Source organism: Cervus canadensis, chromosome 4 (genome assembly GCF_019320065.1).
Source record: "Cervus canadensis isolate Bull #8, Minnesota chromosome 4, ASM1932006v1, whole genome shotgun sequence".
NCBI lineage: Eukaryota > Metazoa > Chordata > Mammalia > Artiodactyla > Cervidae > Cervus > Cervus canadensis.
The window spans coordinates 90,003,358-90,026,348 of record NC_057389.1 but is presented as its reverse complement, the minus strand read 5'-3'; the positions used below and the strand labels follow the sequence as shown (position 1 = coordinate 90,026,348).

The 22,991-nt window shown below is 51.1% G+C and overlaps 1 protein-coding gene across 1 annotated transcript; it reads left to right on the top strand.

Annotated features, from left to right (window-relative positions):
• The first annotated feature begins 5,351 nt into the window (after positions 1-5,351).
• On the top strand, positions 5,352-15,137 carry RAB11B (RAB11B, member RAS oncogene family). Its single transcript, XM_043466432.1, has 5 exons — positions 5,352-5,534; positions 11,938-12,133; positions 12,934-13,127; positions 13,493-13,573; positions 14,150-15,137. Exons 1-5 carry the CDS (start codon positions 5,495-5,497, stop codon positions 14,293-14,295), a joined length of 657 nt encoding a protein of 218 aa, XP_043322367.1. The 5' UTR covers positions 5,352-5,494; the 3' UTR covers positions 14,296-15,137.
• Positions 15,138-22,991: the final 7,854 nt, after the last annotated feature.

The window sequence follows — 22,991 nt, the reverse complement described above, 5'->3', positions numbered from 1 at the left end:
GATTGAACCCGATATATCCAAAATACTGCAGTTTAAACATGTGGTCAATATAAAAGTTACTGAGATACTTGGCATGGCTTCTTGTACTGAGTCTTCTGAATCCAGTATAGATTTCACATTTATGGCACATTTCCATTTGGACCGACCATATCTAAGGGTTCAGCAGCCACAGTGGCCAATGGCCACCATCTTGCACAACCCAGTTCTACTGTGTTACTTTTTTTTTTTTTGCCTTGCCTTGCAACTTGCAGGATCTTAGTTCTCCTACCAGGGATTGAACCCCACAACCTCGGCAGTGAGAGCTCAGAGTTCTAACCACTGAACTGCCAGGGAATTCCCTCTATTCTGTTACATTAACGCAGAGTTTTGCGTAAACTCTTCCCACTTTCGGCTATGTCTGCAAAAGTTTTCCTTTAAATTAGCTTTAAAATATATACATATAGGGGGGTGAGGAGGGGTGAATTAAAAGAAAATACATATGTGTGTGTGTATGTAGTATATGTGTGTGTGTGTGTGTGTGTATATATATATATATATATGCTTCACAGGTGGCACTAGGGGTAAAGAACACGCCTGCCAGTGCAGGAGACATAAGAGACACAGGTTCTTCGATCCCTGGGTCGGGAAGATCCCCTGGAAGAGAGCATGGCAACCCACTTCAGTATTCTTGCCTGGAGAATCCCCCGGGAGAGAGGAGCCTGGCGGGCTACAGTCCATGCAGTTACAAAAGAGGCAGACATGACTAAAGTGATAGCGCGTGCGCGCACACCCACTCATATAAATTCAACTAATATTTCTTAAGCACCTACTAAAGGCCAAGCCCTGTCCCAAGTGCTTGGGACACTCTAGTCAATAGAAAGATTCCCATCTGGGGACTTCCCTGGCGGTCCGGTGGCTAAGACTCCACGCTCCCAATGCAGGGGACACAGGTTCCACCCTGGTCAGGGAGCCAGAAGTCACATGCCACAACAAAAGACCCTATATGCCACAGCAAAAGATCAGAGATCCCCCATTGCCACAACTAAGACCTGGCTTGGCCAAATGAATAAAAATAAATTAATTTTTAAAATAAATAAATACATTTTAAAAAGATTTGTCTCAGCACCATGCGTGTATTCCCATTACAGATAAGGGTCTAAATGGAAACACTGTTACAATTGATGGTCCAAGAGACACTGTTGAGAGTGAAAGGGGGGTGTGTTGTTGATAATTAAGCCAGACGACACTCCCAGGCATACAGGGACTTATTGACCCAGTTTTTTAAAAAAGTAGAGGCATATCTCCAGCATGTGGAAAACCCATATCACTTGCATAAATAGGTTAGGAAACACATAAATAGGTTAGGAAAACTAAAGTCAGTGAAAAAACAATGCCAATTCCAGTTAGAGGGACTTCCCTGACGGTCCAGCAGTTAGGACTCTGCTTTCACTCCCGAGGGTGCGGATTAAATTTCTGGTTTCAGGGAACTAAGATCCTGCAAGCTTCATGGATCGGCCAAAATTAAATAAATAGACTCTGAGCTCTCAGTGTTCTGGGCTCAGGTTCAATCCCTGGTCAGGGAACTAGATCGCACAGGCCACAACTAAAGATGCCGCAAAGAAGACTGAAGATCACTCCTGCCGCAACTAAGACCTGGCAAGACCTGGCACAACCAAATAAATAAAAATAGATATTTTCAAATTTCTGAAAAATGTCTCTCTATATAATTGAATATATTATATATATATATATGACTCACTCTACTATACATCTGAAATTAACACAACACTGTAAATCAACTATACTTCAATAAAGAATTAAAAAAAGAACTGAAAAAAAAGGTACAACTTTCTCAGTATGTGTGTGCATGTGTTAAGCTGCTTCAGTTCGTGTCTGACTCTCTGTGATCCCATGGACTGTAGCCCACTAGGCTCTTCTGTCCATGGGATTCATTCACCAGGCAAGAGAATGGAGTGGGTTGCCATTTCATCCTCCAGGGTATCTTCCCGACCCACGAACAAAACCCAGGGATCAAGCCTATGTCTCTTGCATCTCCTGCGTGGGCATGCGGGTTCTTTACCACTAGTGCCACCTGGGAAGCCCCATATACACACTGCTGCTGCTAAGTCACTTCAGTCGTGTCCGACTCTGCGCGACCCCATAGACGGCAGCCTACCAGGCTCCTCCGTCCCTGGGATTTGCCAGGCAAGAACACTGGAGTGGGTTGCCATTTCCTTCTCCAGTGCATGAAAGTAAAAAGTGAAAGTGAAGTTGCTCAGTTGTGTCCGACTCTTCTGGACCCCATGGACTGTTGACTACCAGGCTCCTCCGTCCATGGGATTCTCCAGGCAAGAGCACTGGAGTGGGTTGCCATTTCCTGCTCCAATATACACACTACTAAACATAAAATAGGTAACCAACAAGGGCCTATTGTACACTACAGGGAACTATATTCAATATTTTGCAATAGCCTATAATGGAAAATAATCTGAGATATATATATTTATGTGAATCACTTTGCTATATACCTGAAAGTAACAGAACACTGTAAATCAAATGAAAGTGAAAGTGCTAGTTCAATCGTGTCTGACTCTGCAACACCATGGACTGTAGCCCATCAGTCTCCTCCGCCCACGGGGATTTCCCAGGCAAGAATACTGGAGTGGATTGCCATTTTCTTCTCCAGGGGATCTTCTCGACCCAGGGATCAAACCCGGGTCTCCGGCATTGCAGGCGGATTCTTTACCATCTGAGCCACCAGGGAATCCCATTGTAAATCAACTATAATTCAATTTGAAAAGAAAGAAAGAAAGAAAGACTCTGTCTGACTCCTATGCAAAGGACAGACTGTGTGAGGTGAGCACAGAGCAGGGAGTTTGGGGAGCAGGAAACAACACAGGCCCAGGGAGTGATGACAGGGCCCGGATAAGGGCAGCAGCAGAGGAGAGGGTGATAAGTGGTCAGACATTTAGGAGGCAGGAGGGACAGAGGAAGGCAACTGAGGGAGGGGATGGGAGAGAGGGGCAGGGGAATAAAGGATGAGAAAAAGAGAGGAGTCCACAACCTCTGGCTTTGACGATGGGAGTGGGGGGATGGAGTCACAGGAGGAGGACAGAATATGAGAAAAGAGGTCAAATTTGTGTTTGGGATGCCTGGTGAACATCCCAAGGATGAGGTCCAGGAGGCAATTATAATAATTACTATAATTAGCACATGAGCTCTATGTTTACACTGGTGCCTGCATGCTCAGTTGTGTCTGACTCGTTGCAACACCATGGACTGCAGCCTGCCCACCAGGCTCCTCTGTCTATAAAATTTTCCAGGCAAGAATACTGGATTGGGTTGCCATTTCCTCCTCCAGGGATCTTCCTGACCCAGGGATCAAACCCGAGTCTCCTGCGTCTCCTGCATTGTAGGCAAATTCTTTACCACTGTGCCACCTGGAAGCTCCTATACTTACACTATCATTAATCAATCATTTATTGTGTACGAGCTGTGACAAAGCAGTGATGGCCACAGACACAGTCTCTGCCCTCACAGGGTAGATGCTCTGTTGGTGGGAGGCAGAAACTAAATATGTTCATAGATCTGTGAAAATTAAAAACAGGAAACCTCAACTAAAATTGGCATCAGAGGGACTTCCCTGGTGGTCCAGTGGTTAAGACCCCACACTCCCAATGCAGGGGGCCCAGGTTCTATCCCTGGTCAGGAAACTAGATTCCACATGATGCAACTAAGAGCCTCCATGACTCAACTAAAAGATCCTGCATGCGGCAACTGAGACCCAGTGCAGACAAATTAAAAAAAAAAATGGAGTTAAAAAGGCTTGCAGAGAGAACTCTTATGACCTGTCACTCTTCAATTACCCCAAACAGGAAGACATCAGTTACAGACAGGAACCAGAAGAGACTCACCTTATGCTCCCAAACAGAAACTGCTACTACTTTACTAAAGTGGGAGAAAAGACTTTCTTCCTGCCCAGCCAATGGAAACACAACTCAACCAATCAAAAGCTGGCCTCACCTGACGGCTTTCATTTTTCTGTTGTGCGTGACTTCTTTGTTCCACCCTCTTTTCTATAAAAGTCTTCCATTTTATACAATCCTAAAGGAAATCAACCCTCAATATTCATTGGAAGGACTGATGCTGAAGCTGAATCTCCAATACTTTGGCCACCTGATTCAAAGAGTCAGCTCATTGAAAAAGACACTGATGTGGGGAAAGATTGAAGGCAAGAAGAGGGAAACAGAGGATGCAATGGTTGGATGGCATCACTGACTCAATGGACATGATTTTGAGCAAACTCTGGGAGATGGTGAAGGACAGGGAAGCCTGGGGTGCTGCAGCCCATGGGGTCACAAAAAGTCGGACACAACTGAATTACTGAACAACAACCTGGAATTATCTCTGCTTGACAGATGAGATGCTGCTTGATTCATAAATCTCTTAATAAGAGCAATAAGATCTCCACATTTACTCAGTTGAATTTTGTTTATTAACAGGATTGAGATGGAAATACATACTTTAATGTCAAGGGAAGATAAATAAATCCTCCTTATGGGGGAGAAGATGTGGAATAAAGCAGGATAAAGAGACAGAGAGGGGGAAAATGTCTGACATCCCAGATGTTGTTGTTTAGTCGCTCAGACCCCATGAACTGTAGCCTACCAGGTTTCTCTGTTCATGGGATTCTTCAGGCAAGAATACTAGAGTGGGTTGCCATTTCCTTCTCCAGATTCAAACCTGCGTCTCCTGCTTGGCAGAGGGATTCTGACATCCAGTAAGGATTTATAAATATTTGTTAAACAAAGACCCAAAGACTGACGGTGGGTGGTAGATTAAGCATCTGTTTAGGTCAATGATCTAGTTATGCTCCAAGATTCCCTAAGGTTTCTTCCCTGTTAAACAGAGTGAGGAAACTAAGGCCAATGTAGGGATGGAAACTGCAACTCAGAAAGAAGGTGACCTTTAAGCAGAAAAGGTCCACACGCAGATGCCCGCCAGGAGCTGTCATTTACTGGGGCATCTAGGGTGGGAGTGGGCGTACCGCAGAGCAGCGCGCATTGACCTATGACGTCATCGGGACGTTAACTAGCGTAACACTACCTGGACGTAGCCCCATTTCCCTTCCCGGACAGGTCCTCTGGTGGCCCGGTACTATCAGAATCAAACCTCTCATTGGCTACTCGTCCCGTCAATCCGTTCCATTCTTCCAGTCTTCCGCCCCGCCTTCCAGAACTCGCTTCTGATAGGCTGTTGAGGCTGTCATTTTGGAAAGGTCCGCATTCCTTCCGCCTTTCTCCAGGAGACCGAGGGCGAAGAAGGTGGATCTCTGGAGGCGCCCACCCCGGAGGCTCTGCTTCCGTCTCTTATTGGCTGTCCTGGGTGCCGGTCTCTATACCACCCACCGCTGATTGGCCATTCGGCCGCCGCTCTGCGCGGCGCCGGCTCCGCCCCCGTCGGGTGTTTGTGGTGGGGCTGCGGAGTCGCCGATCCCGCCGGAAGCGCCAGGACAATGGGGACCCGGGACGACGAGTACGACTACCTATTCAAAGGTGCGGTCGGTGGGGCACAGACGGGCAAGCGGGCGGCGGCAGGCAGGAGCCGAGGCTGCGCTTCAGGCCTCTGGGCCTAGGCCGGAGCCCGAAGCTTGGGGCCTGGCAGGCTAGGCAGCCGGGAAGGCCAGTGCAGGCCGGTCTTGGTCAAGTTCGGGCCAGGGTGCGCGGCCATGCGAGGCCGGCTGCTCAGAGAGGCTTGGGGGCCCGGGATGCGCCGAGGCGGGGCCAGGGCCCAGAGGGGGTGGGGCCCCGGGCAGTGGGAGAGGCCGTTAGGGGCGGGCCTTCAGAGGGGCGGGGCCGCCCCAGCATTTGGCGGGCAGGGCTGGGTGGAAAGCTCCTTTCGTGTGGGGGCGGGGCCGTTAGAGGCGGTGCTAGGATATGGTGGGCGTGTCTAAGGAATGGGCTGGGCGAATGGGGGCGGTGCTCTCACCTAGTGGGAGGGGCCTGTTTTGATTGGCGGCAGTGCCTCTGTAGGGTGTCTGGGATGGTAGGGGCGAACAATGGAGGTCAAGGTGTGTGTTGGGGGCCAGTGGACCCTGGATTGGGAAGTGGAGTCGGAAACGCGTTGAGGGGCACCTGGAGTGGGGGTGTCAGTGTGTGTGCTAAACCCAGACCTGATGGTTAACTCTTAGAACTCTTAAGAGTTCTATCCAAGTACCTGCACTTTTCTAAGCACTTTATACACGTGAATTCATTGAAACCCTCGCCACAACCCTGTGAAGTCGGTATTGTATTATCCAGCCTTTTTCTTTACGACCCTGGAAACAGGCACAATTTACGTGCTGGAGCAGGGTTTGAACCTAGACCACTTAAGCAGTGTATCTGGGGTTGTCAGATCTGAGTGGGGTTGTCAGACCTCCTCCTCCAACCTACCGAAGGATCTTCCTTGGCCAGGGAACAGAGGGCTCTAAGAGCCTCAAGTAAGACGTGGGCAGGTCAGGCAGCCATTGCTGGGCTGGCTTAGGGGTCACTGACTTTCCAGGGCCTTCTGTGCCAACCTAGGCTTTGGCCAGGTCCTGTGCCGCTGAGCTGTGCTCCCCGGCTGACACTGGCCATCCTTGAGAGCTAACTCCAGGCCCACTCGGGACTCCCTTGCCATGCGACTTCCCATGCCAGCCTTTGGCATCTTTGCCTCGTTGGGGGAGCTTGACCATGGCTGGGAGTGTAGTGTGTCCATCACTATGTGTCTGTGGTATCATCCCTGGTTGAGTCTGGGGTTCTGGGGACCTTGGGGATATAGAAAGTGGGATCTCCACATGGTGAATGGTTTCTGGGCAGAGGGTGTGCCTGTGCCACTCTCACACAGCATTGTGGGCTCCAGGAGCTGCTTGCAAGCTCATAGGTTGCCAGCAGGTGAGGCTCTGTGGTCAGCAGGCATCTGGCTCAGGTGCTGACTGAGCCCTGGGGGGGGTCTCACTTTAGAGGTGGAGAATGGACACTCTGTCAGGGCATTGAGGGTGGGTGACGGGTGGCCTGGATGCCAGTCCTGCAGCAGATGGTGCCTATCTCTACCCAGCCTACCCCAGGGGGCTGCTCCCCAGGTGCTAACTGGCCCCCACCTGCATGTGTTACTGCTGGGGCAGGCCAGGGCAGGGGGCATTCCTCCCAGAGTCTCTTCTTTTTTAAATGTTTATTTATTTGGCTGCATCGGGACTTAGTTGCGGCACGTGGGATCTAGTTCCCTGACCAAGGAACTAACCTTGGCCCCCTTGCATTGGGAGCATGGAGTCTTAGCCACTAGACCACCAGGGAAATTCCCTCTCCCAGTGTTTCTGTGGTCCTTCCTCACTTGTTATTTGCAGGGCTGGTTTAGGGGTCACTGACTTTCCAGGGCCTTCTGTGCCAACCTAGGCTTTGACCAGGTCCTGTGCCGCTGAGCTGGTCTCCCCGGCTGACATTGGCCACCCTTGAGAGCTAACTCCAGGCCCACTCGGAACACAACCGTTTGCTGTTGTAAATAATCTAGCTCCAAGTGTTTGCAGGAGTCATCTTTTGTCCTTTGGTTTATTTCCTTGAAGTCTGTTCCCAGAAGTACAGTTACTGGGTCAGGGGCACTGGAACTGGGCTGTGTGCTTCCCAGGACCCATCTCCTGAGTCCTCTTTCTGGAGATACTTCAGGGACAACTGGCCCCAGGGGGCGGTGCCCGCCCGCCCCACTGCCCTCTCCCCCTGCGCTCCAGCAGGTGCCCTGCTGACCTCGAGCGGGGTCAGAAGTGACAGTCTAACCCACAAGGTCAGCGGTTCCCAGCCTGGTCATCTGAATCCTCACCTTCACACTTAATGCCTTGTCAGAGGGACCCCTCTATTGTTTTTTTACTATTATTTATTTTTGGCTGTGCTAGGTCTTCGTTGCTGTGCGGGCTTTTCTCTTGTTGCGGCAAGCGGGGGCTACTTTCTTTGCAGTGGTGTGGGCTTCTCATTGCTATGGCTTCTCTCGTTGCAGACCACAGACTCTAGGGTATGCGTGCTTCAGTAGTTTCGGCTCCCAGGCTCAATAATTGTGGCACACAGGCTTAGCTGCCCTGTGGCATGAGGGATCATCCTGGACCAGGGATCGAACCTGTGTCTCCTGCACTGGCAGGTGATTCTTTACCACTGAAACACCAGGGAAGAGCCCCCCCCTCCCCATTAACTTTTAATATTTGCCTTTAAATCCACTCAGTTAAATAGGAAAAGGAAATTCTGACTCTGGGAAATAAGGAAGGAAGACAGCAGGCAGGTGAGCTGCCACCATCGCATCACTGGCCATAAATATGGCAAGTGGACAGAAATGTGAACACGCTGCGCCCCACAGGCCCTCCTGAGACCCCATGGCCTGCAGAGGGTCGGGCCTGGGCAGTAAAGAGCTGTCCAGGACACAGCTGTGCCGGAGGGGTTGACAAGGATCCACTTTCTCACCACACAGCTCCCTAGCCCTGCCGCCTGGTAGGGGGAGCCCTTCCCAAGTGGAGGGGTTTGTGATCCTCCTATCCCCCATCCTGTGCCCAGCCTCCCCCAGGCTTCAGTCACCTTTTCCTGGCCCTGCCCTGGGCACGGAGGGGCCACACCGCTCACTCGGGACACTGGCTGCCCTCTGCCCAGCCCTCCCAGCACCAATGTGGTTTTCTGGCAGCCACATCACAGGTTGGCTCCCCTGACCTCCTGGTCAAGGCCAACAGATCCCCCCGCGGATTTTCCCATGTGCTTCTCCTTTTCCTCTGGGCTCATCCCTCCCACCCACAGAAGTGAGTTTGTTTACTTGTATCTAATTATAGATCCTCACTTTTATCCTGCTAACATTTTATCCTTTTCAACCAAGGGCCATTTCCCCAGCCTGCCCGTCAGTCCCCCACGGGTGCCCCTGACCTCTCCTCCGATGGACCAGGTGGTGAGGTCCACAGTGAGGTCCATCTGTGACCCCAGGAGGAGCATCTGTGACCCCTGATCAGCCTGGAGCGGACGGGGGGTGGGGGCAGCGCCCCTGATAGCCATTCAATGGCCTGAGTGTCAGAAGCTGGACTCTAGATGTGCTGCACTGTCCTGGGCCAGGGCAGGGGACCAAGGGTTTCCAAGAGGTGCCAGCTCTTTGTTTTTGCCAGTGGTGCTTGCCTGCTTGGCCAGCCAAGTGGTGTGCCCCAGGGGCCCATGTCCCGGCCAGTGATGCCACCAACTTCTGGGGAAATGCTGGGGGCCATGTCCTCAAGGGCTCTTTCTTCCCCTGAGACAACAGATGACTTGTATTTTGGACAATGCCATCCTCATTCCACAGCCTGCACACAGGACTGGCCTGGCCACTGCCCCACCAGCCAGTTCTGCACTGGGCACTGTGTGCCAGGGACCTAGGGGGCAGCCTTGCCTTCCCGCCATTTGTCTGGGCTGTGGCTGGTGGCCCTTGTGTGGCTCTGGCCTCCACTGTTCTCACTGCATGACCTTGGGCCAGGGGACTTGGTCACTCTGGGTTAAGCGTCCCCAGCTGTACATGACCATGTGAGCATCTGTCCCTGGGGTGGCCCTGCAAACTCCATAACAAGGCCCTTAGGGCTGGGCCTGGCCTGGGGGCTCAAGAGATTGTTGGCTGGGCCAGAGCAGACCCCATGTGGCAAATGGGGCCCCCAGGCTGGACAGATGGACAGGGCTGGGAAGACAGAGAGAGGGTAGGGGGAATACAGGGCCGGACCCAAAGGGACCTTCTTCCTCCTCACTTCCTGTTCTGTTCCTGAGGACATGAGAACTGTGTGCAAACCTTCCTGGCTTTGGGAAGGAGGTCAGGGGTTGGGGGTGTGGACAGTGGCCCCCCTGGCCTGGCTAGGAGCCCTTGGCCCTCAGGCCCATGGTCACTGACCTCCATCCACCATTCTCTGAAGTCAGTTTGGCATTCTTGTGTCCAGTGCCCACGGTATGAGGAGAGGACACTGGCATTGTCATCGGTGGCTTGGCCACGTGGTAGTTTGAGAGGAGAGGAGGTGCCTGAACCCAGGGGTTTTGAAGGATGAATAGGAGTTCGCCAGCTATGCTAGGGGGTCAGGATACCCCAGATGGTGGGAGAGGAGAAGGCTAAACCCAGACCCCTGAGCTCAGCCCCTTGGGAAGCCTGGGTTCACATCCTGCTGAACCACTCTTCAACTGGATGGCCCCATGTAAGTAGCGGCCTCTGTCTGCACCTCAGTTTCTCATCTGTAAAATGGGTCATGTGATGTATCTATGAGGTGATGGCACATCAAGAGCTTTCTTAGCACAGAACATTCTTATTGTTCTTGTTATTCTTGGCTCTGATGTGGCCAGTTCAGAGAGGGTACTGAGACCTGGGAGCTGCCTGGCCTAACCTTCCTTCCTTATAGCCCAAGGATGGTGACCTGGGCATCTCCCAGTGGGGGAGAGGTGGGCCTGGGAAGCTCTGCCAGCCCCTTTGGCATTTGTTCATCCAATAGGTATTAATCAGGTGTGTCCTGTACCCCGGCACCACACCCGGTCCTGGGGATACAACAGGAAACCAGATTGTCCAAGGTGGCTATCCTCAAGGCAGTGACAAAAAAATCATTAAATGAAAGCTGGCGAGTGTGGTGGGGTGGAAGCTATGGAGGAAAGGCAGGGAAGGGGACTGGGGAGTGACGTTTTAAGAGAATGGCAGGGGTTGGCCTCCTTGATCAAGTGCCACCTGAGGGGCCACACAGAGGAAATGAGAGCAGGAACCAGGTGGGTACCTGGGGAAGAACCTTCCAGGTAAAGGGTAGTATCATGAGGAGGCCCACGTGTCTGGAACAGAGTGAATGAGGGGGAAAAAGAGGGGAGGTGAGGGCAGGGAGGGGACGGAGCAGGTCATGCAGGGCCCTGTGGGCTCCGGACTTTGGAGGTGGGAGCCCTATGAGCGGGTGGAAGCTGGGGGGAACCCACTCCGGGTGCTCACAGGCGCCCTCTGGCGGCTTAGAGGAAAACAGCCAGTTCGTCGAAGCTGAGACTAAACATAGGAGCGCCTGTCTGGGGTCGTGGAGCCGCGAAGCGGTAAGAAGCAGCAGGAATCATGGCACACACACATAAAATTTCTCATCAAGGAAAAACTTTTCGCTGGGGTCTTGAGCGACCATGTCCGCAGCCCCTGGGGTGCCAGAGCCTAAGACCAACGCTTGGGCGTCCCTGTGGTTTCCAACTGGAGCATCTAGAAAGAGACGCTGCGTCTTCTGCACTGCACGCACACTGAACTCACTGACACGACTCCCCGGGACTGTATTCTGGGTCTGAGCGCAGCCCCTCCTGGCCTTTCCACCCCAGAGCCTGGAGCGGCTGGGCCCCCAGAGGCAGTGCTTCCACAGGTGGGGACAGGAAGCACGATAAAGGGAAGAGTGGGGAGAGACTCCGCGATTTCTGCCCTGCTCTGCCCTCAGGCTCAGGCAGGCTCTTGTTCCGGCGTGCCTGCAGGGTGCTCTGGCCCCCTCCCCCGCCAGCCTGTCCCAGGGTACGAGATGTTGGCTGAGTTCTGATCCCAGGCATTCCCGTGACCCTCTCCCTGAGGTGCTCCTGTTACTGTCTTCCTGTGGAAAAGGCAGCCCAGAGAGGTTACGTGACCTGCCGAGGTCACCAGTCCTGAGGCTTTCTCAGGTATGCCCTGACTTCCCAGGTCACCAGGGAAGCTTGGGGTTTGGGACCATCGAGGTTTGCAACTCCCCAGGCTGCCTTCTGCATAGTGCCTGGGTCCCCTGGGCAGCCCTGCTCTGAAGGACCCTGTTCATGCCGTACCTTGGGCGAGGGGCCCAGGACAGCACTGACTCTCCTCCGTCTGACTCTGCCATGGGTCTGCAGCACCCTGGGGGCCGCTGTGCAGGCCCTGTGGGTGGATGTGGGCAGCATGTGGGGTCTTGGCTCTGGGGCACTGCCCACTTCTGGCCCAGGGAGCCTCACTCAGGCCCCTCCCCACCCCTCCCCCCAGTGGTGCTCATCGGGGACTCGGGCGTGGGGAAGAGCAACCTGCTGTCCCGCTTCACCCGCAACGAGTTCAACCTGGAGAGCAAGAGCACCATCGGCGTGGAATTCGCCACCCGCAGCATCCAGGTGGACGGCAAGACCATCAAGGCGCAGATCTGGGACACTGCTGGCCAGGAGCGCTACCGCGCCATCACCTCGGCGTGAGCAGTGGGGCCAGGGGAGAGGGGGATCGTGAACACAACCCTGAGAGCAGGAGGCGCAGGGTGGAGGGGCAAGATCCCTGGGAGCTGTGGGACCTGCTAGAAGGCTGGTGCCCAGTCTTGGCCATGCTGTGACCCCCAGGTGGGCACGCCCCACAGCCCCTCTGACCCCAGGTCTTGTTGAGGTATTGCCGTGTCGCTGGGCACTGGCTGCACGGTGGAGGCTGTCATCGTCAGTCTTGGCCTGAGCCACTCTCCTCTGCCTGCTCCCCAGCCTGTCTGCTCAGCCCGCCAGCCCGCCATCGGTGCTCACACCAGGCCCCACTCCATCCTGGCCTCCCGGTGGCCACCCAGCCATCATGACCCCCTCGGGCTGCCTCTTCCCTGACCCTTCCAACTCCCATCAGCCACTTGCTGCCTCCTGGATTCCTTTCACTGAGGCCGGGTCCCCCTCTTCTTGATCTCTCAGACTGAATGCCTGTCCATCCGTCTCCTTGGTGCCCTGGACAGGACCGGCCACAGTGGGCACTAGAGCATCTTCCCTTTCCATGTGGTGGTCTTCTCCTTTTAGTGGCTGACCCCAGGAGTGTCTTCTGACCCCAGACCCCCAGCTCCCTCCTCAGGCCTCCCCATTCCTAAGTTGAATCTGGGGGGTGGAGCTGGGGCGTCAGGACATGCACCCCTCTCTCGAGGCCACGTAGGTCACCCCTCAGGCTAAGGAGCCGCTGCCCATGGAGCCTGGGAAGCCCCCTCGGGCACTGGCTCAGCTCGCGCCTGGCCGCGCCCCTTCATCCTCACAGGTACTACCGTGGCGCAGTGGGCGCCCTGCTGGTGTATGACATCGCCAAGCACCTGACGTACGAGAACGTGGAGCGCTGGCTGAAGGAGCTGCGGGACCACGCGGACAGCAACATCGTCATCATGCTGGTGGGCAACAAGAGCGACCTGCGCCACCTGCGGGCTGTGCCCACCGACGAGGCCCGCGCCTTCGCAGGCAAGTGCCCGCCAGACCTGAGGGGTGGCCAGATGGCGGCTGGGGGGGTCACTCTGGGTCATCCACTCTGGCCAGGGCCTCAAGGGGCCATGCTCCTGAAAGCCGGACTCTGACTGAGGCGTCAGAGAAGCATCTGGAAGGCAGGCAAGGCAGTTGGCCCACACTGGGTGTGTCTTCTGTGCCTGTGGCCACAGAGCCAGCCTCCCCTCCCTGAGAGTAAGTATCCTGTCCTACCCCTTTGGCCCCCGACCTTCATCTCCTGGGCCAGGTGAGTGGGCAGGTAGGCAGGGTCCCTAGAAGAGGGTAGGGTGCCCCCTACCCCACCCCCACCAGCTGACTCACCTGGGCCATATCCTCTCTTCCAGAAAAGAACAACTTGTCCTTCATTGAGACCTCAGCCCTGGATTCCACCAACGTGGAGGAAGCGTTCAAGAACATCCTCACAGGTGGTCACAGGCCCAGCTGGGGTCCCAGAGGGTGGGCCTAGGCAGGGCCCCAGCCACCCTGGTCACATGCTCCAGAGCACAGCCCCCAAACCTTCTTTCGTGAAAACCACTGTTCAGTCTGGACATGGGGACATACAGGGCCTGCTCCACAGCATGAGGCCAGGTCCCACCCGTGTGTCACTCAGAACGCAGGGACCCTCCTGCAAGTGGGCCCTGGGTAGCTTCACTAGATAACAGCCTGCAGGGGCAGTTGGGGAGGCATGTGGCCTCAGGGACTTGGAGCCCCCAGGCTTCTCGAAATTTCTCCTTTGGAAAAGAAGGCCTCTGATCTTACAGAACCGAGTGGCCCTGGCTGGGAGGTACATCTGCAGACAAGTGTGGGTCCTTCTGTTCCCGGGTACACAGCTAGCCTTGGGGATTGGGGGAACCTCCGGGAGCCCATTAGGGGGCGCCCAGGGCACAGTGGAAGCCTTTGGGAGGGATTTCAACTCAGCATCTGGGAGGGCTGCCTGGAGGAAGGGACATCCAGAAGAGTACTGCGGCCTCACCCGGTGCTTCCCTCCCCCCACCCCGTAGAGATCTATCGCATCGTGTCACAGAAGCAGATTGCGGACCGCGCAGCACACGACGAGTCCCCCGGAAACAACGTTGTGGACATCAGCGTGCCGCCCACCACCGACGGACAGAAACCCAACAAGCTGCAGTGCTGCCAGAACCTGTGACCGCCCCGCGCCTGTTCCGAGCGTGCGTGCACGTCCCGGCCCTCCGCCCCCCTCACTGCCCCGTCCCCACCCTCCCGCCCCTCTGTGACTGGCTCCCGCCCTCCCCTCGAGCTCCGCACGAAGAACCAAACCAAGGAAAGCTGGGAGCCCCTGGCTGCTGCACCTGCTCTCCTTGGGTTCCAGTGGGCCTCTCATCTCTGCGGGGCGGGGAGGGTGGTAGGGGGAAGGGCGCGGGCCAGAGGCCAGGAGGATGAGCAGCAGGCTCCTCCAGTTTTCCACCGCTGCCTGGGGGAGCGATCGCCGCCCTCCCTCTCTGGTGGGTTCCCACCCAGAACCCCACTCCCGGCTGATTCAGCCGGACGAGCAAGGCGCCGGGGGCCGGGCAGGCGGACACTCTTGGCTCTCAACCTCCTGCTCGCCCACGCACAGCCGGCACCGCGCACGCCTTCAAGCTCTCCCGCGCGTGCGCGACTCAAGCTCCTGCCTGTAGATTTATGCTGGGAGAAGCCCCTCTCCCCACCTCCCCCTCCTTTTTGCACGCAGCGCGCTCTCCAGCCTTCACCCCATCCCGTGCCCCCCTCTCTGTCTTGTCTCCCCGTCTGGTCAGGAACCTGTTTGCAAGTGAAGCAATATCTCCGTGTTTTGTATATACAACCGCTCTTGTAGCCTTTGGTTTTTTGTTATTGTAGAGAAACACAGATTCTTTATACACTTTGTAAGATTTACGCCAAACCCTAGCTCTCGATCTCTTATTCTCCCTGTGGCCCCTGCACTGTTGCCCGGATGCCTCGTTTCTCTCGCCCGGTTACTAAAATGTATAATTCGAACTTCCTGTACAGAAACCTGCCGCTGCGCCTTTGTCTTCTTTTTCTCCGCCAGGCGGCGCTCCTGAGCTGGAATCGCACTGCAGGCGCCCACCGCCCCGTGGCTCAGCCCCTGCCCACGACAGAGCAGAGCCCACGGTGGTCCTGGGGTGGGTGAGGGTGTGGTTTGGGTGGACCCTCTCCCTGCCGCCCCGAGGCAGGGAGGGAGGGAGGAAAGGCTGGGGGTTGGGCAGTTAGACTCCCCGGCACTAGGACTGCCAGCCCTAAGACCTGAGGGTGTGAAGGGGTGGGCTGTGTCCACTGCTCCCCGTTCTCAGCCCCCAGGTTGGGGTTCACTGCTGACATTCTACCGCCCGCCTGGCCTCCTCCTCAGCTGTCACCTTGCTCGATGTCAGCTCCACCCCAGCTCACCCCATCCTAGACCAACCTCTGAGGAGTGACCACTGGGGGGACACCCGTGACAGAGGAGGGACGGGGGGCGCTAACAGCTCCTCTGGGTCTCCTCAGGACGCAGCTTCTGCCCTTGGCCCGTGTGGGCAGGACTGGCCTGAGGGGCACTTCTCACTGTGGAGGGGGCAGAGCAGTGGCCTGTCCCGCCCCGATCACGAGACCGTGTGTGTGTGTGTGTCTGTGTCCGTGTCCCCCACCCCATCACCTGAGTGCCTCAGCTCTTCTAGAAGCTCCAGCCTCTGGCAGAAGCCAGATGTGCCCTTGGGCCCTAGGAGAGCCACCAGAGTGGGGGTGGGGGTGGCACGCCCTCCAGGCTCTGGCTGCCCTGCCAGGAGGGATGGACAGACCCTGACACATCTCTCCTGGAAGAGCTCAGAGCCCAGAGCCGCAGGGGTGTTCTGACAGGACAGGTGGAGTCAGGGTGTGTGGTCCAGGGGGCCAAGGCCAGCGAGAGAACTGGGGGTCCTGTGGGACTGTACACTCCAGGGCCGAACACACAGCCCCTGGGGGTGCTGACTCCCCTGGGTTTGGACAGGGCAGGGCGTGGAGAGGATGGATGGTGTAAGGAGGGCTCAGGAGGGCCAGGTAGTGATGAGGCACCAGAAGGGTGTCCGGCGGTCAGAAGGTGAAACCTGGGAATTCCCCGGCAGTACAGTGGTTAGGATTCCTTGCTTCCACTGCAGGGGGGCACAGATTCGATTCCTAGTCAGGGAACTAAGATACTGCCTTGCAAGCAGCGTCCCTAACCGCCCCCCCCCCCAAAAAAAACCAAGTCTTTCTGGAGCCTCTGTGATTACCCAGGCCTGGGGCACATACCTGAGAACAAGAATATGTGTCCCTGTGGCCTTGGGGGGGTCACAGTCCTGCAATGCTGTTTTGGTTACTCTTCAGTGATTTAATAAGCACAGTGTTTTCTCTCTGTGCCAGGCACTGTTCTTAAGTCTTTTTTTTTTTAATGGTAAAATACACATAATTACCATAAAATACACATATCATAAAGCATGCCATCTTAAAAAAAAAAAAACCGTCTTAACTATTTAAGTATATGGTTCAGTGACATTAAGTATCATATTGTCCAACCATCACCACCATCCATCTCCAGGACTCTTCACCCTACAAAACTCAGACTCTGTCTCCACTAAACACTAACTCCTCATTCTCCCTCCTCCAGCCCCTGTCAGCCACCATTCAACTTTCTGTCTCTGTGAAATTAACTCCTCTAGGGACCTCCTATAAGTGGAATCCATATTTGTGATGGGCTCTTTTAAGTGAGCATCACATCCTCAAGGCTCCTCCACGTTGTAGAGGCGTCACACTGTCCTTCCTGTTTAAGGCTGAATAATATTCCATTGTATAGATATTCCATTTCTTGTGCATCCATTCATCTGTGGATGGGCACTTGGGTTGCTTCCATCTTCTGGCACTTGTGGATCATGCTGCTATGAACACGATGGTACAAATATCTGAGTTCCGGCTTTCATTTCTTTTGAATACATATCCAGAGAAGTTCCCTGGTGGTTCAGATGTTAAAGAATCTGTCTGCAGTGTGGGAGACCTGGGTTGGATTTCTGGGTTGGGAGGATCCACTGAAGAAGGAAATGGCTACCCACTCCAGTATTCTTGCCTGGAAAATCTCAGGGACAGAGAAGCCTGGCAGGTACAGTCCATGGGGTTGCAAAGAGTCAAGCATGACTGAGTGACTCACACACACAGACACACACACACACAGACACACACACACACATATACCCGGAAGTGAAATTGCTGAATCACATGGTAATTCTGTTTAATTTTTTGTGGCATTGTGTTAACCTAAATAAACTGATACATAAAAGAACATGATACCACACAAAAAAATAAGTCTTTTACATGTCATTTATATACTATTTACAGCAGTCCTAGGAGGTAGGCATAACTTAATAGCCCCAATTTAGAGATGGGGAACAGAAGTGAGTGACACCCCAAGGGTCCCACGATTAGTAAGAAGTGAGCAGATTTCAACTTTGGAGCTGGGTTTGTAGCCACCAAGCTGTGGGGCTTTACCCAGTTTAGTGAGTGTCTACCACAAGCCAGAAAGCCCTAATAAATGGAGAAGATGCCCAGATTAAAGGCTGGGAAGAAGCATACCAAAATTAAAAAAATTATGGAAAAATTTAACACATATAAAAGTGGACAGACTAGTTTAATGAATCCCCATCAGCCCATCACCCAATTTCAACCCACCTAATTTCACCCTAATCTCCTGTTTGCAAATCCCCAACATGCTCTAGCTATCAATATTTCTGTATGTTTATCTAAAATACAGGCTTTTGAACACATCACCTCAATACCATCATCCCACCTAAAGAAATGAGCAGTCCCTAATATCATCAAAGAGCTAGTGTTTACTTTTCCTGATCTTATAATTTGTTGATGATTTATTTGACTCACAGTCCACTGGCTCCAACTAGTTGACTCGTCTCTTTGATCTCTTTTAACGTACACATTCTCCCCCTCTGATCCCTCTGTTTTCTTGCCTTTTTTTTCTTTTTTGCCTTTACAATGTTTATTTTCTATTTTTTTTTAATTTTTAAATTTCATATATTTGCTTTGGTCTGCACTGGGTCTTGTTGCTGTGCACAGATTTTTCTCTAGTTGTAGTGATCAGGGGTTTCTCTTGTGGAGCCCAGGTTCTAAGTGCATGGGCTTCAGTAGTTGCAGCAGGCAGGCCCAGCAGTTGTGGCGCATAGGCTTCGTTGCTCCAGGGCACCTGGGATCTTCCCGGACCAGGGATCAAACCTGTATCCTCTGCACTGGTCCACCAGGGAAGTCCCTATTTTTAAAATTTTTATTGGAGTACAGTTGGTTTACAATATTGTGTTAGTTTTTGCTGTGCAGTAAGGTGAGCCAGTTATGATACACATACAACATATATCCACCCTGTTTTACATTCTTCTCTCATATAGGTCATTACAGAGTATTGAGTAGAGTTTCCTGCGCTATACAGTAGGTTCTTATTACCTATTTTATGTATAGTACTGTATGTCAATCCAAATCTCCCAATTTATCCCCCCTTTTTTTCTGTTAAATAAACAGGTCATTTGTATTATAGTTTCTTAGTCTGAATTTTGTTTATGGCATCCCTAGAATGTCTTTCTTTTTGCTTTTTAAAAATTCTAGGCAAAATTCTCATGACATAAAATTCACCACTTAAGAACTGTTCTCCATCCCTCAGCCCCGGGCAATCATTAATCTGCTTTCTGTCTCTATGGACACAGGGTGGCATTTGATGTGTCCCATTGTCCCCCAAATTTCCTGTAGATGAATGTTCAGTGGCAAGTGGTGTCTGGCTCTTTGTGACTCCGTGGACTGCTTGCCAGATTTCTCTGTCCACCATCTCCTGGAGTTTGCTCACATTCATGTCCATTGGGTCAATTGTGCTATCTAACCAACTCACCCTCTGTCGCCCCCTTCTCCTCCTGCCTTCAGTCTTTCCCAATGTCAGGGTCTTTTCCAATGAGTCGACCCTTCCCATCAGATAGCCAAAGTATTGGAACTTCAGCTTCAGCATCAATCCTTCCAACGAGTAGATGAATAGTTAGATCTAGAGGTTGATCGGATTTAAGAGTGGACACTTCATAGGTAATATTGTGTACATAACCTGAGGAGGCAGGTGATGTCAGTGCGTTTCTCATTCATGGAGGTAGCAGCTGCTGAGAGGCATCACCTAGATTCATAATCTGTTAAGAGTTACAAACTGATACTATTGTATATTTTCAAATCCTACCCTTCTGCATTTACTCTTTTTTCTAAAAGTATTTCCTTTTTCATTTTTATTTTATTTATTTTTCTTATTGGAGAAAAATTATTCTTATTCTTAATGCTTGCAATGCTGTTTGTAAAGTTTCTTCTGTTCAACAATGTGAATAAGCTATAAGGGGATACATACATCCCCTTCCTATTCTTCATTTACTTTTGAAATACATATGGAAAGAGAAATTTCCCTTCATCTATGTGGTTACCTGGAGGTACAGATGGTATGTGTGTGTTTGTGCTAAGATGCTTCAGCCGTGTCTGACTCTTTGTGACCTTATGGACAGTAGCCCACTAGGCTCCTCTGTCCATGGAATTCTTCAGCAAGGATACTGGAGTGGGTTACCATTTCCTCCTCCAGGGCATCTTCCCGACCCAGGCATCAAAGGCAGGCAGGTTCTTAGTGCCATTTGGGAAACCCTACAGATGGTATAAGCCAGTGTAAATAATCAATTCTCTATTTGCTTGTCAATTTTCAAGTTTCATAATTTTTAAGATTTTGAGTTGGTTCCCAAGTAGCCTTCAAAAGTGACTGGTGGGTTGAGGGGAGGGATAAATTGAAAGGTTGCAATTAACATATACACACTACTAGGCTTCCCTGGTGGCTCAACTGGTAAAGAATCTGCCTGCAATGCAGGAGACCTGGATTCAATCCCTGGGTTGGGAAGATCCCTGGGGGAAGGGAACAGCTACCCACTCCAGTATTCTGGCCGGGAGAATTCCATGGACAGTATAGTTCATGGGATTGAAAAGAGTCAGACACGACTGAGCGACTTACACTTCACTCACTCCACTTCATATATAAAATAGATAAACAAAGGATAATTTACTGTGTAGTACAGGGAGCTCTACTCAATATTTTGTAATAACCTATAAGGGAAAAGAATATGAAAAAGAATTTATATATGTCTCTGTGTGTATGCAACATTCTCTGCCTCCTGATACATGCACAGGGATCACAGCATCACTTTGGTGGTTTCTGTCCCTAATGTGTGAGTCATGAGGAAATATTAGAGAAACGTAAGTTGAGAGGCTTTCTACAAAATAACTAGCCAGTAATCTTTAACAATATCAAGGTCATTGGATTCTGGACAGATACCACATCCAAGATGTGTGCTTGTATCCTCGGTTAGTTCAGTGCTGCAAGCCATGACCGGATCCCCCCGCCGCCCCCAGAGCTTTAAGGAAAAAGAACACAGTTCATGGAAGGAACAGACTGCCTCTTAAAAAAAAAAAAAAAGCCAAAATCTTCCCCCCGCCTTTTTTTTTTATTCCACTGGCGTATGTCTGTTTCTGTTTCCTCTTTTCCATTCCTGCTACCACAGAAAGCAGTTCAAACCATTTGGAATATCAAGTAACATTGATGTTATCATTTTAAGAAAAAAAAATACCTATTAAAAAGTTTGGGAGAAACTCTGTGGCATGTAGCTCTGAAGTCAGGAGTATGTCTCAGCGCTTTATCCACCTTTAGATTACAATCTTTATGTCATATATACCACATATATCACTAAATAATTTTAAATTATGATCTGAGACAGTCCAGTAATTTAATCTGTCTGTCCTTTTAAGTTAACCGGAATTCTTTTAATTTATATCACTTTATCATATCAATGAGTTCAACACCTTGGGGAAAAATTGACAGTATGCTGTAAAAATCTGCTAGTATTAGAGCATAAATCAGCAGATACGGGAATGATATGACTACAGTCTTTTGCATCAGTTGTGATTCTTTCCTAAATCTCATAGCTGCTTATAACTCTAAAGCATACAAATTGGTGTGGAAGAATTTGTAAAAATGGAATTGCCTTAAGCAGTTCAAAGTGAGCAAGTTTTTTGTTATTTGGCACATCAGTGAACAGCTTGCTTTCTTGCATCAGTTTAAACTAAAGAGGCAGGGTGATCTTCTCTCTTTCCTGGTAGTTCCAGAGTAATTCAGAACAGAGAAGTTCCCAAAGTATTTGCAGCTGGCATCTTAAGGACAACCCTCCGTGGTTGTTGGAGTCAACCCACACACTGTGTCTTTAGATCTAATCTCTCCTACCTTATTAACTCTCAGGCTTATTGAATGGCTTCCTTTCAGGTTTGGTTAATTTCTACCCTCGAATACATGTCAATGTATTCTCAATAAGCTGTATTCCCAGCAATCAATAAATGGACACACATTAAAAAAAAATATCAAGGTCATGAAAGACAAGGAAAGAATGAGGAATTGTTCCAGACTGCAGGAGACTGAATTATACAGCAAAATATAACAGGTGATCCTAGAATGGAGTCTGGAGCTTTAAAGAATGTTATTGAAACTTTGAATGGGATTTGGGAACTACCCAGTGATACTGGATCAATATTAATTTTCTGATTTTGAAGATAATACTATAATTATGTGGAAGAATGTACTTTACTTAAGAAATAAGCCCTGGGACTTCCTTGGTGGTCCAGTGGTGAAGAGTCCACCTGCCAATGCAGGGGACATGAGTTCCATCCCCCGTCTGGGAAGATACCACTCTCGAAGGGACAACTAAACCTTCGACAACCACTTGTCAAAGGGACAACGAAGCCACAACTGCTGTGCCTGTGTGCTGCAACTATCGAAGCCCCTGAGTCCCGAGCCTGTGCTCCACGACAAAAGAAGCCACTGCCATGAGAAGCTGGTGCACGACAACTAGAGAATAGCTCCTGCTTGCCCCAGCCAGAGAAAGCTTGAGTACAGAGACAGAGCATGCCCCAAAATAATTAATTTTAAAAAAGAAATAAACACTGAAGCATTAAGGGCTAATGAGACACCATACATCTATTTTACACTCAGAGGATTCAGAAACATTAACAATTGGGGAATCTGGGCAAAAGTTTTATGGGAGTTCTGTGCATTATTATTTCTGCAACTTTTTCATCGATTTGACATTCTTTTAAAACAAAAAAAAAATTAAAAAAATTAGAAACCCAAGTGCATGAAGTTGAACATTTGCTTCGTTTTGATCTGTAATCATTATCTTTATTGAGGGTGAAATTGTCTAATTTGTGGCCAGTGGAAACTTCTCATTGGTTCCCATTGACATTATGTCAATGGTAATGTCTTTGATAACTCCCTTTCTGGTATTTAAAGATGTGCCATGTTCACCTGTACATTTCCTGCCCCTGACTCAGTCTGATTGTTCTTCAATATTCCTAGCGTCTTTCAAATGGAAATGGTATTTAGAGACCACTGTCTGGGCTTACGGGCCAAGTGGTTCAGTGGTAAAAAGGAAAAAAAAAAAAATCCACCTGCCAATGCAGGAGACACGGGTTTGATCTCTGGGTCCGGAAGATCCCCTGGAGAAGGAAATGACAACCCACTCCAGCATTCTTACCTGGAAAATTCCATGGACAGAGGAGTCTGGTGGGCTACAGTCCGTGGAGTTGCAAAAGAGTTGGACACAACTGAGCACTACTGGGACTGTGGGGTGCTTGTTGCAGACTTTTCAGTGGACAGAGGCAGCAAGTGTTTGCTTTTTATAAAGACGAAATGTATCGTGATACTCCCAATACAAATTCAGGACCACAGGGTTTTTCTTTTCTTTAATGTGATCAATCTTACATCTGTGCCTCCTTCACTCCCTATGAAAAATCCAGTTCTTGACACTGACATAATCACTC